The following is a 19,301-nucleotide window of genomic DNA, read 5'->3' on the forward strand; positions in this document are numbered from 1 at the left end:
AATTTCTCAGAATTAAGGTCCTTGTAAAAGACAATTCCCTGGTGGCTGAGAGAATAGATAAAGTTATTTAGTATTCTACATTTAAATATTAGAGAATAGCTACCTACAGTGGGCTGTTAGTTAATAATTGATATTAAGCCACTCTTTCTGTTAAGAATTATATAATGCTTTCAGTGAAGTCTTGTTTGTAGTTAATACTGATAATGCCGATGTCATCAGTGTGAAAACAATGCAATAGAAAGAAGACATTCATTCAGTAAACTGCTTTGTTAAATTAAGATGTATTTTTTAAGGGGGTGGTAGATAGACTTCAACCATGATTTATTACCACGTATAATCAAAATATTATTACAGATCCTTGTCACAGACTCTCTAATAAGACCATATGTAATATGTAGTACATTTACCTTTTAAGTCTCTGGTTATGAACCACCAACTGTCCCTAAATTTATTTTCTTCCTATTTAATTATTCATTGATGATGGTCCTGTTGAGGAAGAAGTTTTCCTCTACTTTTCTGGGTTCTGGGTGGTCTAAGAATTAAATTGACATGAGATAAATTAACAGGAGAAAATCAAACAAAGTTTAGTAATGTGTATACATGGGAGAGACCCAGAAAAACTGAGTAACTCGTCAAAATGGCCAAAGTCCTCACCTTGACTACCCTCGTCAGCTAAAGATAAAAGAGGATGTTGAGGGTAGGGAGAGTCAGCTATGGGAGGTTACCAGGAAAAGTGCAGTAACTGGGTGATTGTGATGCAGATTTAAGTCATTGCCTTCTCTATTGATAAGAGTTTCTAGAGACCTGGTTGTCCTCATGTATACATGTGTCCAGGTATAAGAGGGAGACACACTTACAAATGGAGATTTCCCTTATAAATGTACATGTTTCTTACAAAGGGGCAACTCCTACTTGGTTTCAGAGTCTTTCCCACTTCTGCTGTTTCTCAGAAAATAACAAGCTTAAAACAATTAATATGCCAAAGAGACATATTTTAGGGTGGCAAATTCTGATCCCCTACATTGCCTCAGACAAGGTATAGTAGAAGGTAGGATGTTTAAACAAAATTAATAATGTGACTGAGAAAGTCTTGTGTTTCAAATATACATCTCATTTTCAGTGTAATTAATAAACAGTATTATTTCATCAATCAAATTAATGGTAAGCAAATAAGTTAAATGCTTTTGTTTCTCATCCAGTGTACCAACCTTTTTAAACTAACTTCATTGGAAGTGTAGGTTTATTATGATGAGTACTTTTACCCTTAGGTCTTAGATTCACTCATTTCTGTTCAATAGGATGAATTGCACATGCTATGTGCCTAGTGGTGTTTAGGGAACTATAAAGGATAAAAGAGAATTAAGATAAAAGGTTCTTATCCATCAAATAGTTTATAATTTATTTAGGGTAATAAATTACTGAATAAAAGCCAAAAAGTAATATACACCAAAAATGCATGATAGGCCCATGCCATGGGTGAACAAGGAGAGAACACCTAGAACAGCAGAGTTAAAATAAAGTTTCTAAGGAAGAAAAGAAATGTAAACCATCCTCTAAAAGAGGTAAGTGTTGATGAATGCAAGTTAGCGTGTCCTATGCACAGTGAGGCCAAACAAACCCAAGTGTCAGAGTTTGTATCAGGGAAAGGTTTATTGCAAAAGCCAAGCAAGGAGAACACACAGGTCAAGCTACAAAGCCCAAACTCCCTTGGTTTTTGGGGAAGCGTTTTTATAAGCAAACTTTGGGGTGAGCGATGCAGGGTATCAGACTATCTTCTGATTGGTTGGTGCTGAGGTAACAGGGCAGTGCTCCAGGAATCTTGTGCTCAGCCATATGTTACCATCCTCCACCTAGGTGGGGGCCTTAGTTCGTGCAGAAGAATTCGAAGATGTTGTTATGTATACTTCTTCAGGAGGAACCAGGACCCTGCCCCATCACTGCACTATTGTTTCTTGACTGTTCCTCCTTTGTTTCTGCATTCCTTCACTTTTCTGGTTAGCAACTGTTTGAATTTGCCCTTTGGTAGTCCTGAAAGGTCTAGGAAACTGAAGCCTTGTTCCTATAAGCAAGAAATGGAGGGCTTGGAAAGGATTTGTACCTGGGAGGGCCCCACAGGGTCCTGCTTGGCTTTAGAAACAAATAATGACAAGATCTATATAAGGTCTCTGCATATATCAGACAAATAGAAATCCTGATGAAAGCTATGTTTTAGTAAATTTATTGGACACTAATGTAGAGATTCAACTGGATACAAGAAGGCATGGTAATGACTGGAGAAAGTGAATTGACACTTTTTATTTAAGATATCATTGCAATTATATATTTTAAAAAATAATAACAATGAATGCTGCAGCTGTTTCTATTCAAGCAGAAAATAATGATTTTATAATTTCCCATTTTGTCTGTGTGTATAATACAAATGATGTTACCAATTACCTATCAATAGATAGCTCTTCCCTGGAGCTAGGTGATTTTGGCACATCTTGAAACTCAAATTAATGAGCCTGTATTAATGATTAGAATAAAAATGTGATTTATATTCAAGTGATTCCCCAGGCTTTGGAGTAAAGCAAATTACAGATTAATTTATATGAACTTGGTAATTTCAAGTATCTATTAAAAAAAGAAGTATACACATTTTAGGACATATATTTAAATTATTTATCTAAAACATATAAAACACATTTATAGTAAAATAATTAAAAGTAAGTTTATGCTAAGGACTTAAAGAAAGAAGAGAACTTGGTAACAGTAATTATAAATAATATTTAAGCAACTTATATTTTATACTGCAATTTATATGAAATAATATTAAAATAAGAAGTGTGTTATTGAATAACACCATGAATAACCCCAAACCTTAGGTCACTGCTCATGAGATAATACGGCATTTAGTTCATTTAGCCTTTCTGACTGTAATCCCTAAGCATGAGATGAACAAAGTTATCTCTAACTCTGGCACCTAACTCTTAAAGACTGGTGACCAGAAGATAAGAATTAGGAAACCCAGAAGAAAAAGATAGTTAAGTTTTGCTTACCAACTTCAAACTTGTGTCATGGCACTACATAACATTTGAAAATCCTTGGGGATGATTAAATTCATACCTATTGATATCTGGTGCTTACCAAAGCATAAATACACTGCCTCTGAGGATTTAAAGTTACTTTTAAAGGGTATTAACACAATCCATCATATTCACTTTGGAATTTTCTTACTGTAATACTATATATAATAATGCGCTGAATCAGCTTTGCTGAATCTAACTTCTCTTGAATAGCTTTATTCTGTTTTGCAAGTTCTAATTTTGTTGACCAAGACGACCTGGACATAAGTTTAAGTAAATTTTGGTACTGAATTCTCTTTTATACCTTAAAAGCTGTAAACATGCTTTAAAAAATGTTCCAAAATCAGTTGTCTATTAATAGCATTTTTGTCATCAGCTCTAAAATAGACCAGTGAATCAATAATTTGTATTCATTGATTTGGAAAATGGAATATAATTAATATTATGTACATAAGAATAAGACACTTAAATTATAATATATTTGAAAGAACTTATTTCAGTTATATTTCTAGTGTCTTTTTGTTATAAAAAAAGTAATACTTGCCTTTTTAAGTAAAATCTAGCTATATAATCTATTCAAAAACCAATTCAAAATCTGGGATAATTTAGACCTGGCCTCTTTAGACCTAAGAAAAATATTTTTCACAGAGTACACATTCAATAAATATAAATAGTAATAATTCAACTTTGAAATTATATATGTAAAAAGAAAATGTTATTTAAGAAAAAGTGAACATGATCACAGCAAAGCATATTCTCTGAGATAAAATACATTCAATATAGATACAGTAATCTATCATTATTGATATAGTAATGGTAAGTCATATATATTAATATGTGTTTTATTTCAAAAGTATGCATTTATTACTTTAAGTAAATTCTGAAAGACATATAGTAAACACTGCTTTGTTAGCCTAATTAAAATGAATAAGTCTAAAAAGTGTATAATCATTTTATTAACATTTAAAAGAAATTTCCATGTACTGATTTGATGACAGGATTGATTCCTGTCACTTTAATCAAAATAACAGGCCATGCTACCCAAGAGAAATAAGACTTCCATATAAAATGGTAATTCATTCACTGCCATCTGTTTACATTAGCACCTCACATTTACTTAAGTATCCATTGATAATTTTTTAATGTATGGAACAACTTGAACTGCATTGGTAGCTTAGAGGGAGCAGGCTTCATTTTTTTACATGCAAGCTATTGAAGGACTTCTACTAGGTTAAGAAGTTAAGGGGATATATTTAAGAAATACAAAAAATAAAGTAAAATAAAAATTAAAAGATAACTGTTACTTTCCTTTCTGAGAAAGCAATACAGTTTAAATAGAAATCAGTAGAAATTATTACAGCTCAATTCAATCAGTTACCATTGATACAGCTAGAAGCTATAGTAGAGGTAGGCCATGGAATAGGCAAGCAGTCCTTTCCTAATTAATTCGCACACAGGCTATTTCTTCAAATAATTTCTGAAAGGTATATGCTACATAATGCTTTGTTCATCCAATGACAACAGGTTCAAAAAAGTACTATCACTTTATTTAATGTTTAATGCAATTTAATTATTTATTTATATTTTTTACATCTTTATTGGAGTATAATTGCTTTACAATGCTGTGTTAGTTTCTGCTTTATAACAAAGTGAATCAGTTATACATATACATATGTTCCCATATCTCTTCCCTCTTGCGTCTCCCTCCCTCCCACCCTCCCTGTCCCACCCCTCTAGGTGGTCACAAAGCACCGAGCTGATCTCCCTGTACTATGCGGCTGCTTCCCACTAGCTATCTATTTTACGTTTTGTAGTGTATATATGTCCATGCCACTCTCTCACTTTAGCACTTACCCTTCCCCCTCCCCATATCCTCAAGTCCATTCTCTAGTAGATCTCTGTCTTTATTCCCATCTTACCCCTAGGTTCATGACTTTTTTTTTTTCTTAGATTCCATATATATGGGTTAGCATATGGTATTTGTCTTTCTCTTTCTGACTTACTTCACTCTGTATGAGACTCTAGGTCCATCCACCTCGCTACAAATAACTCAATTTCGTTTCTTTTTATGGCTGAGTAATACTCCATTGTATATATGTGCCACATCTTCTTTATCCATTCAGCCGATGATGGACACTTAGGTTGCTTCCATCTCCTGGCTATTGTAAATAGAGCTCCAATGAATATTTTGGTACATCACTCTTTGTGAATTATGGTTTGCTCAGGGTATATGCCCAGTAGTGGGATTGCTGAGTCATATGGTAGTTCTATTTTTAGTTTCTTAAGGAACCTCCATACTGTTCTCCATAATGGCTGTACCAATTCACATTCCCACCAGCAGTGCAAAAGTGTTCCCTTTTCTCCACACCCTCTCCAGCATTTATTGTTTCTAGATTTTTTGATGATGGCCATTCTGACTGGTGTGAGGTGATATCTCATTGTAGTTTTGATTTGCATTTCTCTAATGATTAATGATGTTGAGCATTCTTTCATGTGTTTGTTGGCAGTCTGTATATCTTATTTGGAAAAATGTCTATTTAGGTCTTCTTCCCATTTTTGGATTGGGTTGTTTGGTTTTTTGTTATTGAGCTGCATGAGCTGCTTATAAATTTTGGAGATTAATCCTTTGTCAGTTGCTTCTTTAGAAAATATTTTCTCCCATTCAGAGGGTTGTCTTTTAGTCTTGTTTATGGTTTCCTTTGCTGTGCAAGAGCTTTGAAGTTTCATTAGGTCCCATTTGTTTATTTTTGTTTTTATTTCCATTTCTCTAGGAGGTGGGTCAAAAAGGATTTTGCTGTGATTTATGTCATAGAGTGCTCTGCCTATGTTTTCCTCTAAGAGTTTGATACTTTCTGGCCTTACATTTAGGTCTTTAATCCATTTTGAGCTTTTTTTTGTGTATGATGTTAGGGAGTGATCTAATCTCATACTTTTACATGTACCTGTCCAGTTTTCCCAGCACCACTTATTGAAGAGGCTGTCCTTTCTCTACTGTACATTCCTGCCTCCTTTATCAAAGATAAGGTGACCATATGTGCATGGGTTTACCTCTGGGCTTTCTATCCTGTTCTATTGATCTGTCTTTCTGTTTTTGTGCCAGTACCATACTATCTTGATTATTATAGCTTTATAGTATAGTCTGAAGTCAGGGAGCCTGATCCTACAGCTCCGTTTTTTGTTCTCAAGATTTCATTGGGTATTTGGGGTCTTTTGTGTTTCCATACAAATTGTGAAATATTTTGTTCTAGTTCTGTGAAAAATGCCAGTGGTAGTTTCATAGGGATTGCATTGAATCTGTAGATTGCTTTGGGTAGTAGAGTCATTTTCACAATGTTGATTCTTCCAATCCAAGAACATGGTATATCTCTCCATCTATTTGTATCATCTTTAATTTCTTTCATCAGTGTCTTATAATTTTCTGCATACAGGTCTTTTGTCTCCTTAGGTAGGTTTATGCCTAGATATTTTATTCTTTTTGTTGCAGTGGTAAATGGGAGTGTTTTCTTGATTTCACTTTCAGATTTTTCATCATTAGTATATAGGAATGCCAGAGATTTCTGTGCATTAATTTTGTATCCTGCAACTTTACCAAATTCATTGATTAGCTCTAGTAGTTTTCTGGTAGCATCTTTAGGATTCTCTATGTATAGTATCATGTCATCTGCAAACAGTGACAGCTTTACTTCTTCCTTTCCAATTTCGATTCCTTTTATTTCCTTTTCTTCTCTGATTGCTGTGCCTAAAACTTCCAAAACTATGTTGAATAACAGTGAGGATAGTGGGCAACCTTGTCTTGTTCCTGATCTTAGTGGAAATGCTTTCAGTTTTTCACCATTGAGGATGATGTTGCTGTGTGTTTGTCATATATGGCCTTTATTACGTTGAGGAAAGTTCCCTCTATGCCTACTTTCTGCAGGGTTTTTATCATAAATGGGTGGTGAATTTTGTTGTAAGCTTTCTCTGCATCTATTGAGATGATCATATGGTTTTTCTCCTTCAATTTGTTAATATGGTGTATCACGTTGATTGATTTGCGTATATTGAAGAATCCTTGCATTCCTGGAATAAACCCCATTTGATCATGGTGTATGGCGCTTTTAATGTGCTGTTGGATTTTGTTTGCTAGTATTTTGTTGAGGATTTTTGCATCTATGTTCATCAGTGATATTGGCCTGTAATTTTCTTTTTTTGTAGTATCTTTGTCTGGTTTTGGTATCAGGGTGTTGGTGGCCTCATAGAATGAGTTTGGGAGTGTTCCTCCCTCTGCTATATTTTGGAAGAGTTTTAGAGGTATTGGTGTTAACTCTTCTCTAAATGTTTGATAGTATTTGCCTGTGAAGCCATCTGGTCCTGGGCTTTTGTTTGTTGGAAGATTTTTAATCACAGTTTCAATTTCAGTGCTTGTGATTCGTTTGTTCATATTTTCTATTTCTTCCTGACTCAGTCTTGGCAGGTTGTGCATTTCTAAGGATTTGTCCATTTCTTCCAGGTTGTCTATTTTATTGGCATAGAGTTGCTTGTAGTAATATCTCATGATCTTTTGTATTTCTGCAGTGTCAGTTGTTACTTCTCCTTTTTCATTTCTCATTCTATTGATTTGAGTCTTCTCCCTTTTTTTCTTGATGAGTCTGGCTAATAGTTTATCAATTTTGTTTATCTTCTCAAAGAACCAGCTTTTAGTTTTATTGATCTTTGCTATCGTTTCCTTCATTTCTTTTTCGTTTATTTCTGATCTGATCTTTATGATTTCTTTCCTTCTGCTAACTTTGGGGGGTTTTTGTTCTTCTTTCTCTAATTGCTTTAGGTGCACGATTAGGTTGTTTATTCGAGATGTTTCCTGTTTCTTAAGGTAGGATTGTATTGCTATAAACTTCCCTCTTAGGAATGCTTTTGCTGTATCCCATAGGTTTTGGGTTGTCGTTTTTTCATTGTCATTTGTTTCTAGGTATTTTTTGATTTCCTCTTTGATTTCTTCAGTGATCACTTCGTTATTAAGTAGTGTATTGTTTAGCCTCCATGTGTTTGTATTTTTACAGCTCTTTTCCTGTAATTGATATCTAGTCTCATAGCGTTGTTGTCGGAAATGATACTTGATACAATTTCAATTTTCTTAAATTTACCGAGGCTTGATTTGTGACCCAAGATATGATCTACCCTGGAGAATGTTCCATGAGCACTTGAGAAATATGTGTATTCTGTGTTTTTTGGATGGAATGTCCTATAAATATCAATTAAATCCATCTTGTTTAATGTATCATTTAAAACTTGTGTTTCCTTATTTACTTTCATTTTGGATGATCTGTCCATTGGTGAAAGTGGAGTGTTAAAGTCCCCTACTATGAATGTGTTACTGTTGATTTCCCCTTTTATGGCTGTTAGTATTTGCCTTATGTATTGAGGTGCTCCTATGTTGGGTGCATAAATATTTACAATTGTTATATCTTCTTCTTGGATCTATCCCTTGATCATTATGTAGTGTCCTTCTTTGTCTCTTCTAACAGTGTTTATTTTAAAGTCTATTTTGTCTGATATGAGAATTGCTATGCCAGCTTTCTTTTGATTTCCATTTGCATGGAATATCTTTTTCCATCCCCTCACTTTCAGTTTGTATGTGTCCCTAGGTCTGAAGTGGGTCTCTTGTAAACAGCATATATATGGGTCTTGTTTTTGTATACATTCAGCCAATCTGTGTCTTTTGGTGGGAGCATTTAGTCCATTTACATTTAAGGTAATTATCGATATGTATGTTCCTATTCCCATTTTCTTAATTGTTTTGGGTTTGTTATTGTAGGTCTTTTCCTTCTCTTGTGTTTCTTGCCTAGAGAAGTTCCTTTAGCATTTGTTGTAAAGCTTATTTGGTGGTGCTGAACTCCCTCAGCTTTTGCATGTCTGTAAAGGTTTTAATTTCTTCATCAAATCTTAATGAGATCCTCGCTGGGTAGACTAATCTTGGTTGTAGGTTTTTCTCCTTCATCACTTTAAATATGTGCTGCCACTCCCTTCTGGCTTGCAGAGTTTCTGCTGAAAGATCAGCTGTTAACCTTATGGGGATTCCCTTGTGTGTTATTTGTTGTTTTCCCCTTGCTGCTTTTAATATGCTTTCTTTGTATTTAACTTTTGATAGTTTGATTAATATGTGTCTTGGCATGTTTCTCCTTGGATTTATCCTGTATGGGACTCTCTGTGCTTCCTGGACTAGCTTAAGTGTTTCCTTTCCCATATTAGGGAAATTTTCAACTATAATCTCTTCAAGTATTTTCTCAGTGCCTTTCTGTTTCTCTTCTTCTTCTGGGACCCCTATAATTCGAATGTTGGTATGTTTAATGTTGTCCCAGAGGTCTCTGAGACTGTCCTCAGTTCTTTTCATTCTTTTTTCTTTATTCTGCTCTGCAGTAGTTATTTCCACTATTTTATCTTCCAGGTCACTTATCTGTTCTTCTGCCTCAGTTATTCTGCTATTGATCCCTTCTAGAATATTTTTAAGTTCATTTATTGTGTTGTTCATCATTGCTTGTTTCCTCTTTAGTTCTTCTAGGTCCTTGTTAAATGTTTCTTGCATTTTCTCTATTCTATTTCCACGATTTTGGATCATCTTTACTATCATTTTCTGAATTCTTTTTCAGGTAGACTGCCTATTTCCTCTTCATTTGTTAGGTCTGGTGGGTTTTTATTCTGCTCCTTCATCTGCTGTGTGTTTTTCTGTCTTCTCATTTTGCTTATCTTACTGTGTTTGGGGTCTCCTTTTTGCAGGCTGCAGGTTCATAGTTCCCGTTGTTTTGGGTGTCTGTTCCCAGTGGCTAAAGTTGGTTCAGCGGCTTGTGTAGGCTTCCTGGTGGAGGGGACTAGTGCCTGTGTTCTGGTGGATGAGGTTGGATCTTGTCTTTCTGGTGGGCAGGTCAACGTCTGGTGGTGTGTTTTGGGGTGTCTGTGGCCTTATAATGATTTTAGGCAGCCTCTCTGCTAATGGGTGTGGTTTTGTTCCTGTCTTGCTAGTTGTTTGCCATAGGGTGTCCAGCACTGTAGCTTGCAGGTCGTTGAGTGAAGCTGGGTGTTGGTGTTCAGATGGAGATCTCTAGGAGATTTTCGCCATTTGTTATTATGTGGAGCTGGGAGGTCTCTTGTTGACCAGTGTCCTGAAGTTGGCTCTCCCACGTCAGAGGCACAGCACTGACTCCTGGCTGTAGCACCAAGAGCCTTTCATACACAGGGCTCAGAATAAAAGGGAAAAAAAAGAGGAAGGAAGGAAGGAAGGAAGGAAGGGAGGAAGGAAGGAAGAAGATAAAATAAAATAAAGTAAGATAAAATAAAATAAAGTTATTAAAATAAAAAGTAATTATTAAGAAAAAAAAATGGACAGACGGAACCTGAGGACAAATGGTGAAAGCAAAGCTATACAGAGAAATTCTCACACAGAAGCATACACATACACACTTACAAAAAGAGGAAAAGGGGAAAAAATAATATATCTTGCTCTCAAAGTCCACCTCCTCAATTTGGGATGATTCGTTGTCTATTTAGGTATTCCACCTATGCAGGGTACATCAAGTTGATTGTGGAGATTTAATCCGCTGCTCCTGAGGCTGCTGGGAGAGATTTCCCTTTCTCTTCTTTGTTCGCACAGCTCCTGGGGTTCAGCTTTGGATTTGGCCCCGCCTCTGCGTGTAGGTGGCCGGAGGGCATCTGTTCTTCGCTCAGACAGGACGGGGTTAAAGGAGCAGCTGCTTCAGGGACTCTGGCTCACTCAGGCTGGGGGGAGGGAGGGGCATGGAGTGCGGGGCGAGCCTGCGGCGGCAGAAGCCAGCAGGGCGTTGCACCAGCCTGAAGCGCGCCTTGCGTTCTCCCTGGGAAGTTGTCCCTGTATCCCGGGACCCTGGCAGTGGCGGGCTGCACGGGCTCCCGGGAGGGGTGATGTGGATAGTGACCTGTGCTCGCACACAGGATTCTTGGTGGCGGCAGCAGCAGCCTTAGCGTCTCATGCCCTGCTCTGGGGTCTGCGCTTTTAGCAGCACCTCGCGCCCGTCTCTGGAGCTCCTTTAAGCAGCGCTCTTAATCCCCTCTCCTCGCACACCAGGAAACAAAGAGGGAAGAAAAAGTCTCTTGCCTCTTCGGCAGGTCCAGACCTTTTCCTGGACTCCCTTCCGGCTAGCCGTGGTGTACTAACCCCCTGCAGGCTGTGTTCACGCTGCCAGTCCTCTCCCTGCGATCCAACAGAAGCCTGAGCCTCAGCTCCCAGCACCCCCTTACCCCAGCGGGTGAGCAGACAAGCCTCTCGGGCTGGTGAGTGCTGGTCGGCACCGATCCTCTGTGCAGGAATCTCTCTGCTTTGCCCTCTGCACCCCTGTTGCTGTGCTCTCCTCCGCAGCTCCGAAGCTTCCCCCTCCGCCACCCGCACTCTCTGCCTGTGAAGGGGCTTCTAGTGTGTGGAAACCTTTCCTCCTTCACAGCTCTCTCCCACTGGTGCAGGTCCCATCCCTATTCTTTTGTGTCTGTTTTTTCTTTTTTCTTTTGCCCTACCCAGGTACGTGGGGAGTTTCTTGCCTTTTGGGAGGTCTGAGGTCTTCTGCCAGCGTTCAGTGGGTGTTCTATAGGAGTTGTTCCTCGTGTAGATGTATTTCTGATGTATCTGTGGGGAGGAAGGTGATCTGCGCATCTTACTCTTCCGCCATCTTCCCCCCTGCCTTCACAATTTATTTTTATTTGAGCTTGATTTCCTTGGGACCCCTCCCTACTGTGGATTAATGTTTTAAAATATAATGTAATGACATCACACAGAAATATGTGCTGTGGTGACTTTTCCTTCTGGCACAAAATTTCCTTTCTGAAGTACAAGAGACCAACACCAGCAAGCAAGAAAAACTGAGCCCCTCTGAGTGTCCAAAATAGAAAATAGAAAGATGGATTCAGAAAGCTACTCCCTGCCACAATGGCTCACTGAGCACAGAGGCAAAACCCCAGAAAGTTCAACTCTTAAAAGGCTCAAGGTACAAATACTTTTCCACTATTCTCAGATTGTTAAATCTTTATCTAGTAGTGAAACCTCACATTCACCTGGCCTCCAGATTTAGATCTTAGAGGAGGAGCTAACAAAATCCACACCCATCCTGTGAATATAAAAGAAGCCCCATTAGTAGTTTTGGGGAAAATGCCACAAGATTACTAAGTACTATTTAAGATGAATAAAGAGAAAGAAAAGAAAAGAGAGAGAGAGAGAGAAAATCAGGCTCGATTAAAGATTCCACAGTATAAAAAGAGGCTAACATGCACACAGTAAAAAAGCACATATTGTTGAAGAAGAATTACTGACAGTTCAGGGGAAGGCAAATTTGTACAGTATATGCTTTAGATTTTCAATAAAATTGGAATATGAACTTTATGAGACAAAAAAAGATAAGAATGTTAAAACAGTGGACCAAGAAAAGAAGGAACTGGATAAAAGACTAAAATAAAGGGGAGCTTGATGAGATCAGAGAAGAATGTAACATCATAAACAATACAGCTGGATAAAGATGACATTAGAAACAGAACAGAATCTACACTATGGAAAATAAATCAGTACCAAGGAGGTACTGATTTTATGTCTTACACTGAAGGGGAAAGAGATAGATGATAATAGATTCTGAAGCAAAAAGTGATCTTGCAAAGTGGAAAGATAAGAAAACAAAGCTGGATAAAGTTATATATACATGCATTATTTCTAAATACAATATATATGCATTATTTCTAAATATAATACTAGCAAATTAAATCAACCATAATAAGAAAATAATAGTCCTATACCAAGTAAAATTATTCCTGTAATATAGTCGTAGTTCCACATCATAAAATGTACTAATGTAATCTATTGCACTGAGAGAGAAATAGAGAAATATTATTTGAATCTTGATAGATAATAAAATATAGTGAAGATAATGTTTGAGACATAATTTATGGTTTACATACATTAACTCATTTTAATTTTCCCCAAAAAACTTATGCTAGTTACTATTATCATCATCACTTACCTGATGAGGAAATTGAGGCAGAGAGATTAAGAGATCAAGACAAGGTCATCCAGCTAGAAAGTGACAGCTATTATGTGAAGAATGCAGATTTTTTTGTTGTTTAAAAATTGGATATTCATATTTATACATTTGTGTATAATATGAATACACGTGGTCTTATGTATAAAGAATTAGACAAAATTGCTCTAAAAATCTGAAGAATAAACTACTTTACACCATACAATATTACATATGTAGATATACATTTAAAAAAAAACTGAAGCAACATACAGCAAAATACTAAGGAGGCTACCTCTGATTGATCAATTTAATGATGATTTTGATATTGTCTTTTCTGCTTTTCAGTATTTATGTGCAATATTCGCATAAACAAAACATAAATGACAAATGCACAGCAAACATTCTCAATGGTGAAAAACGGAAAGCATTTCCTCTAAGATCAGGAAGAAGACAAGGGTGTCACCTCTCGCCACTATTATTCAGTATAGTTTTGGAAGTCTTAGGCATGGCAATTAGAGAAGAAAAAGAAATAAAAGGAATCCAAATTGGAAAAGAAGAAGTAAAACTGTCACTGTTTGCAGATGACATGATACTATACATAGAGAATCCCAAAGATGCTACCAGAAAACTACTAAAGCTAATCAGTGAATTTGGTAAGGTTGCAGGATATGAAATTAATGCACAAAAATCTCTTTCATTCCTATACTAACAATGAAAGATCAGAAAGAGAAATTAAGGAAACAGTCCCATTTACCATTGCAACAAAACGAATAAAATATCTAGGAATAAACCTACCTAGAGGAGATAAAAGACCTGTACACAGAAAACTATAAGATACTGATGAAAGAAATCAAAGACGACACAAACAAATGGAGAAATATACCATGTTCTTGGATTGGAAGAATCAATATTGTGAAAATGACTCTACTACCCAAAGCAATCTATAGATTCAATGCAATCCCTATCAAACTACCACTGGCATTTTTCACAGAACTAGAACAAAAAATTTTACAATTTGTATGGAAACACAAAAGACCCCAAATAGCCAAAGCAGTCTTGAGAAAGAAAAATAAAGCTTGAGGAATCAGGCTCCCTGACCTTATACTATACTACAAAGCTACAGTAATCAAGATAGTATGACATTGGCACAAAAACAGAAATATAGATCAATGGTACAGGATAGAAAGCCCAGAGATAAACCCACACACATATGGTCACCTTATTTTTAATAAAGGAGGCAAGAATATACAAAAAGACAGCCTCTTCGATAAGTGGTGCTGGGAAAACTGGACAGCTACATGTAAAAGAATGAAATTAGAACAGTCCCTAATACCATACACAAAAATAAACTCAAAATGGATTAAAGACCTAAATGTAAGGCCAAACACTATAAAACTCTTAGAGGAAAACATAGGCAGAATGCTCTATGACATAAATCACAGCAAGATCCTTTTTGACTCACCTCCTAGAGAAATGGAAATAAAGACAAAAATAAACAAATGGGACCTAATGAAACTTCAAAGCTTTTGCACAGCAAAGGAAACCATAAATGAGATGAAAAGACAACCCTCAGAATGGGAGATCTTCTGCCCATTTTTGGATTGGGCTGTTTGTTTTTTTGATATTGAGCTGCATGAGCTGCTTGTAAATTTTGGAGATTAATCCTTTGTCAGTTGCTTCGTTTGCAAATACTTTCTCCCATTCTGAGGGTTGAGTACTCAGAAGACTTTTGCCTCAGTCTTCCGAGGGAACCCTCATGCACTGTTGGTGGGAATGTAACTTGATATAGCCACTATGGAAATCAGTATGGAGGTTCCTTAAGAATCTAAAAATAGAACTACCATATGACCCAGCAATCCCACTCCTTGGAATATACCAGAGATAACCATAATATTTAGCACCCACTCAGGTTATTTGGAATAATCTTCCCATCTCAAAATTCTTAATTTAATCACATCTGTTAAGTCTCTTTTGCCATATAAGATAACAGTCACAAGTTCTAGGGATTAAGATGTGATCATTTCTGGAGACCTGCCACATAGGCCAAGCGTCCTAAGAACAAGGTTGGAAATGAGAGGGGAAGAGAAGAGGAGACACTGGAGTGTTCTGTGAAATTTCATTTTTAATAATTTACAAGTGTTCAGTCAAGAAGAAACAAACATGAAGCCAAAGCAAATATACAAAATAAAATTTCATTGTTATTTTTAGGTGTTTTAAATGTTTATCTACGTTTGAAAGGGCAGACAACGATAGAGAATCCACTGTGGTCTTCAAGTGGGAATAAAGGACAACGGTGGAATGAGGCACATGTTAATATATATCCAATTACTTCATTTCAGGTAAGAAAAGAACAATCATGTCTGCGGATATATTTTTGCACTTGAGCATAATGTTAAAGGCAGATCTTGAGCAAAATTAGAATGAGTATGCAAAAATTCTGACATGAGCATCACAAAAATAACATGATTAAGTTTCCCTTTAGTTCTAAAAGTTGTTTTATAAAGAGAAAATGTCCTTTTCTCTTATTAATTAACATCTATCAAGTAATATGTTTGAATAATTGTCTATCCGAATTCAAGTGATTTGCCTGGAGAAGACGTAATTTGTTTCTATAAAATCATATGTGTGTATTTTTTTCCTTGAAGACAAACAACATACATTCTTATAATAAAGGAAGCTGGATGATCAATTCTCAAATAATCTGTTTGAATTTTACTTGATGGAATTTTGTATACGTTAGCAAAATCTCTTTGAGGTAATGTCATTTTAGTAATTTATTACTTTGATTATCAAAGTTAGAGAACTTTAAACAAGTTACTCTTATTTGTTTTTATATAGAAAAGAAGACAGGCTTAGATAGGATTAAGAGAATTAGCTGCAAATATATAATAAAAATTTTAATGATTATAGCAATGGTCATCATGGCTAGAAAAAATTTTTCATAAACTATTTTAGTGGAGAAAATAATGTAGTTTTAGTGATTTTAGCAACTTTATATATGTATTTTATATACTCAGGCTGAGTATGTTTTTCTACTGGGGATTTCTTAATTGCATTTCATGGCATTTAGTAAGGGTATAGAAATTCAGAGAGCTTCAATTATGCCAATTTTCAATTGGTGGAATGCTGTCTTCTTTAACTTAATCTATAAAATTCTAATGACTGATTTAGAAATTACACTTCTAAAACTAACCAGAATGATAAAAATGCACTCAGTTTTTCACTCTGGTAAAGAATAATGGAGTAAATCCTAGCTGATTATCTACAAACACATAAAAGCAACTCAATTCATAGATCCTAGTAATTATTTTGTTTCTATGAAGAATAAAATAGTTGAGTAAAAAATGAATAAAAATAAGTTGAATAGAGAATAAAAAAGAATAAGAAGAGAGAATAAAAAATTTGAACGTAAAGCAACATATCATTAAACCAAATTAAACTGGGACGACAGAACTCCAAAGCATTACTGATAAAAGTAACCTTAATATTAAAATGTACATACCTCTATAGGCATCAAAGAACCTTTCTTTCTAAAAAAATGATGTTCTTCTAGACGTTTTTGCTTCCTATGTCACTGCCTTACCAACACAAAACTATTAAATCAAATACATGTAAAGTAAGTATTTAAGGGACTAGTTATATTAATGTTTCCTTCAGGATAATCCTTTATTGCCATAGACATCAATTTAGTAAATATTTATTGAGTACCTTCAAGACAATCATTTATTGTCACAGACAACAGTACAATAAATACTTATTGAGCTACTACTGTGTGCCAGGCACATTGCTAGCCATGAAGATTTCATAGTGATTGTTTACCTCAGATTGGTGGAAATACACATCTAAACACATACATCACATACTGTAATAATTGCAGTAATAGAAATATGCACAAGTTTCTATGAGCACACCTAATCAACGAGAGGAGTATGGAGGAGAGTCAAGAGAAGCCTGTTATATGGGGTGAAACCTGAAGAGAGGGATTGCAAAGTAGAAAAAGATCTAATATTAATATTGCAGCAGAGTTCAGAGTAAACCAAGACATGGAGGTCATACATCACAGGATTTGTCAGAGAAACAGAGAGACATTTATCTGGAATTTGGTACACAAAAATAAATCAAAGACTGCTGTGACATGAGGTTAAGGAACCTCAAGAGCATAGACACTGGGGAGTTATGGAAAGATTTTACTCAGGGGATGACATGGTGCATCACTTAGGTTGTTGTATGGAAGATGATTCAAGGAGATAAAATCGGGCCAGCAAACCAGTTAGAACACTGTCGTAAAATCCACATAAAGGATATTGAAAGGACAAACTAGGGAAGTGGTATGAAGAAAAGAGGATGGTTTCAAGATATACTTAGGTATAAAAACTAGCAGAACATCTTTATGTTGGGAATTTGGGAAGTAGCCATGAATAACCAAGAAGCTTCTAACTGGGGTGTCTTGAGTAATGTCTGTTACTTTATCCATTACCTTAAATAACAAAACGAGGAAAAGAGACAAGCTTCAGGGATGATTATGGTTACTTCTGTTTTGGACATGTTAATATAAAATGCCTGTGGAATATCCTCTTAAAGATGTGCAGAAGGTAGGGCCTCCCTGGTGGCGCAGTGGTTGGGGGTCTGCCTGCCGGTGCAGGGGATGCGGGTTTGTGCCCCGGTCTGGGAGGATCCCGCGTGCGAGCCATGGCCGCTGGGCCTGCGCGTCCGGGGCCTGTGCTCCACAGCGGGAGAGGCCACAGTGGTGAGAGGCCCGCGTACCGCAAAAAAAAAAAAAAAAAAAAGGTGTGCAGAAGGTTATTGCAGAAGATTATTGCATATGTTTTTCTGAAGCTTTGGGGACAAACATTTTTGTAGGTCATTAGGCTGTATGTGCTGCCTAAAACTCTGGGAGTGGTTGATATTTCCAAGGGAAAGTGTACACATGTGAACAGTGATTAAAGACAGTGGAACCACACAGAACACTAACCAATCATTAACATGAACTGTGGAAGAGGAGCTTGATCCTAAGTAGTGTTTTTTAGAGTTATAAGGAAGGAGATCCAGGAAAGTTTGGTGCTCGCAGAATTTAAAGACTGTGATTCTCAAATTGGAAAGGAGGTCAAGTCCAGTAGACTGGTCATTACAGAGAGTGCCCACTCTTAAGACATTTGCATAAGGTAGTAAGGAAATTGGGAAAACCACCATCTTATCTAAAATTATTTCACTATTCACAATTTATAGAATAACCTACTGTCTTCACATTCACTAATCATTTCCTTTGCAATGTCTAATGTGCTTTCAGTCCTACTCAGTGTATTTTTCATCTCAGCCATTATACTTTCCATCTCTGTAAGTTCAATTTGAGTCTTTTTTAAAAATACATTTCATGTCTTAAGTTAATGTTTTGAACCTATTAAATCCAATTATAATAACTGTCTAATGTCATTGTCTGCTAACAATATCATCTGTGCCAGTTCTTGGTTGGTTTTGATTAACTGATGTTTTCTCATGTTTACAAGTCATTATTTTCCTGCTCCTTTACATGTCTGGTAGTCTGACTGGGTGTCAGACATTGTAAATTTTACCTTCATAGTTGCTGGATATTTTTGTGATTCTTTATTCTTGAGCTTATTTGTGATGTAGTTTAGTTACTTGGAAACAGCTTGATAATTTTTGTTCCCGCTTTTAAGATTTGTTACATGAGACTAGAACAGTGTTTGATATCAGGCTGATTATTTCTCAATACTGAGGCAAAAGTCTTCTGAGTACTCTACCCAATGCCTCATGAATTACGAGGTTTCCCAAGTTCTGTGTTAGCTGGGTACTGTTACATTAAATGCATCCCTCTGGGTCTTTCCCAGGTCTTAGGCAGTTTCCTCACATTCAAGGCCTGATCAGGACTTTGCTGAATACTTGAGGGGTACCCTCTGCAGATGTCTCTTTCTCTGCAATTCTTTCTTGGCCTGTATTCTACCCTGCATACTCTAGCTGCCTTGGATTCCTTGGACTCTCAGCTCTATCTCCTCAACCCAGATTTTCTACCAGGCTCTACCTTTGTTCTGCTTTCACCATAGTCTATAAATTCTGTATAGGGCAGTCATAAGATAAACCTTGTTTGATTTCTATCACTCAGGGGTTCACTGTTCTTCATTACCTGATGGCTAGTGTCCTGAATACCATTCTTTCATATACTTTGTCCGGTTATTTGGTTGTTTCAGTTGGGAAGATAAATCTGGTTTCTGTTACTCTA

General features: G+C 36.4%; 1 protein-coding gene across 1 annotated transcript in view; it reads left to right on the forward strand.

Annotated features, from left to right (window-relative positions):
• Nucleotides 1–19,301, forward strand: part of MDGA2 (MAM domain containing glycosylphosphatidylinositol anchor 2) — a gene marked incomplete at its 5' end in the record, with an annotated part of 828,838 nt that overhangs the window by 797,224 nt on the left and 12,313 nt on the right. Inside the window, one exon of the mRNA XM_082649132.1 lies at nucleotides 15,275–15,405. Within this exon, the coding sequence (XP_082505258.1) occupies nucleotides 15,275–15,405 (131 nt within the window). The remainder of the gene's footprint in view (nucleotides 1–15,274; nucleotides 15,406–19,301) is intronic.

Source organism: Grampus griseus (assembly GCF_964374135.1).
Source record: "Grampus griseus genome assembly, chromosome: 2".
Taxonomy (NCBI): Eukaryota; Metazoa; Chordata; class Mammalia; order Artiodactyla; family Delphinidae; genus Grampus; species Grampus griseus.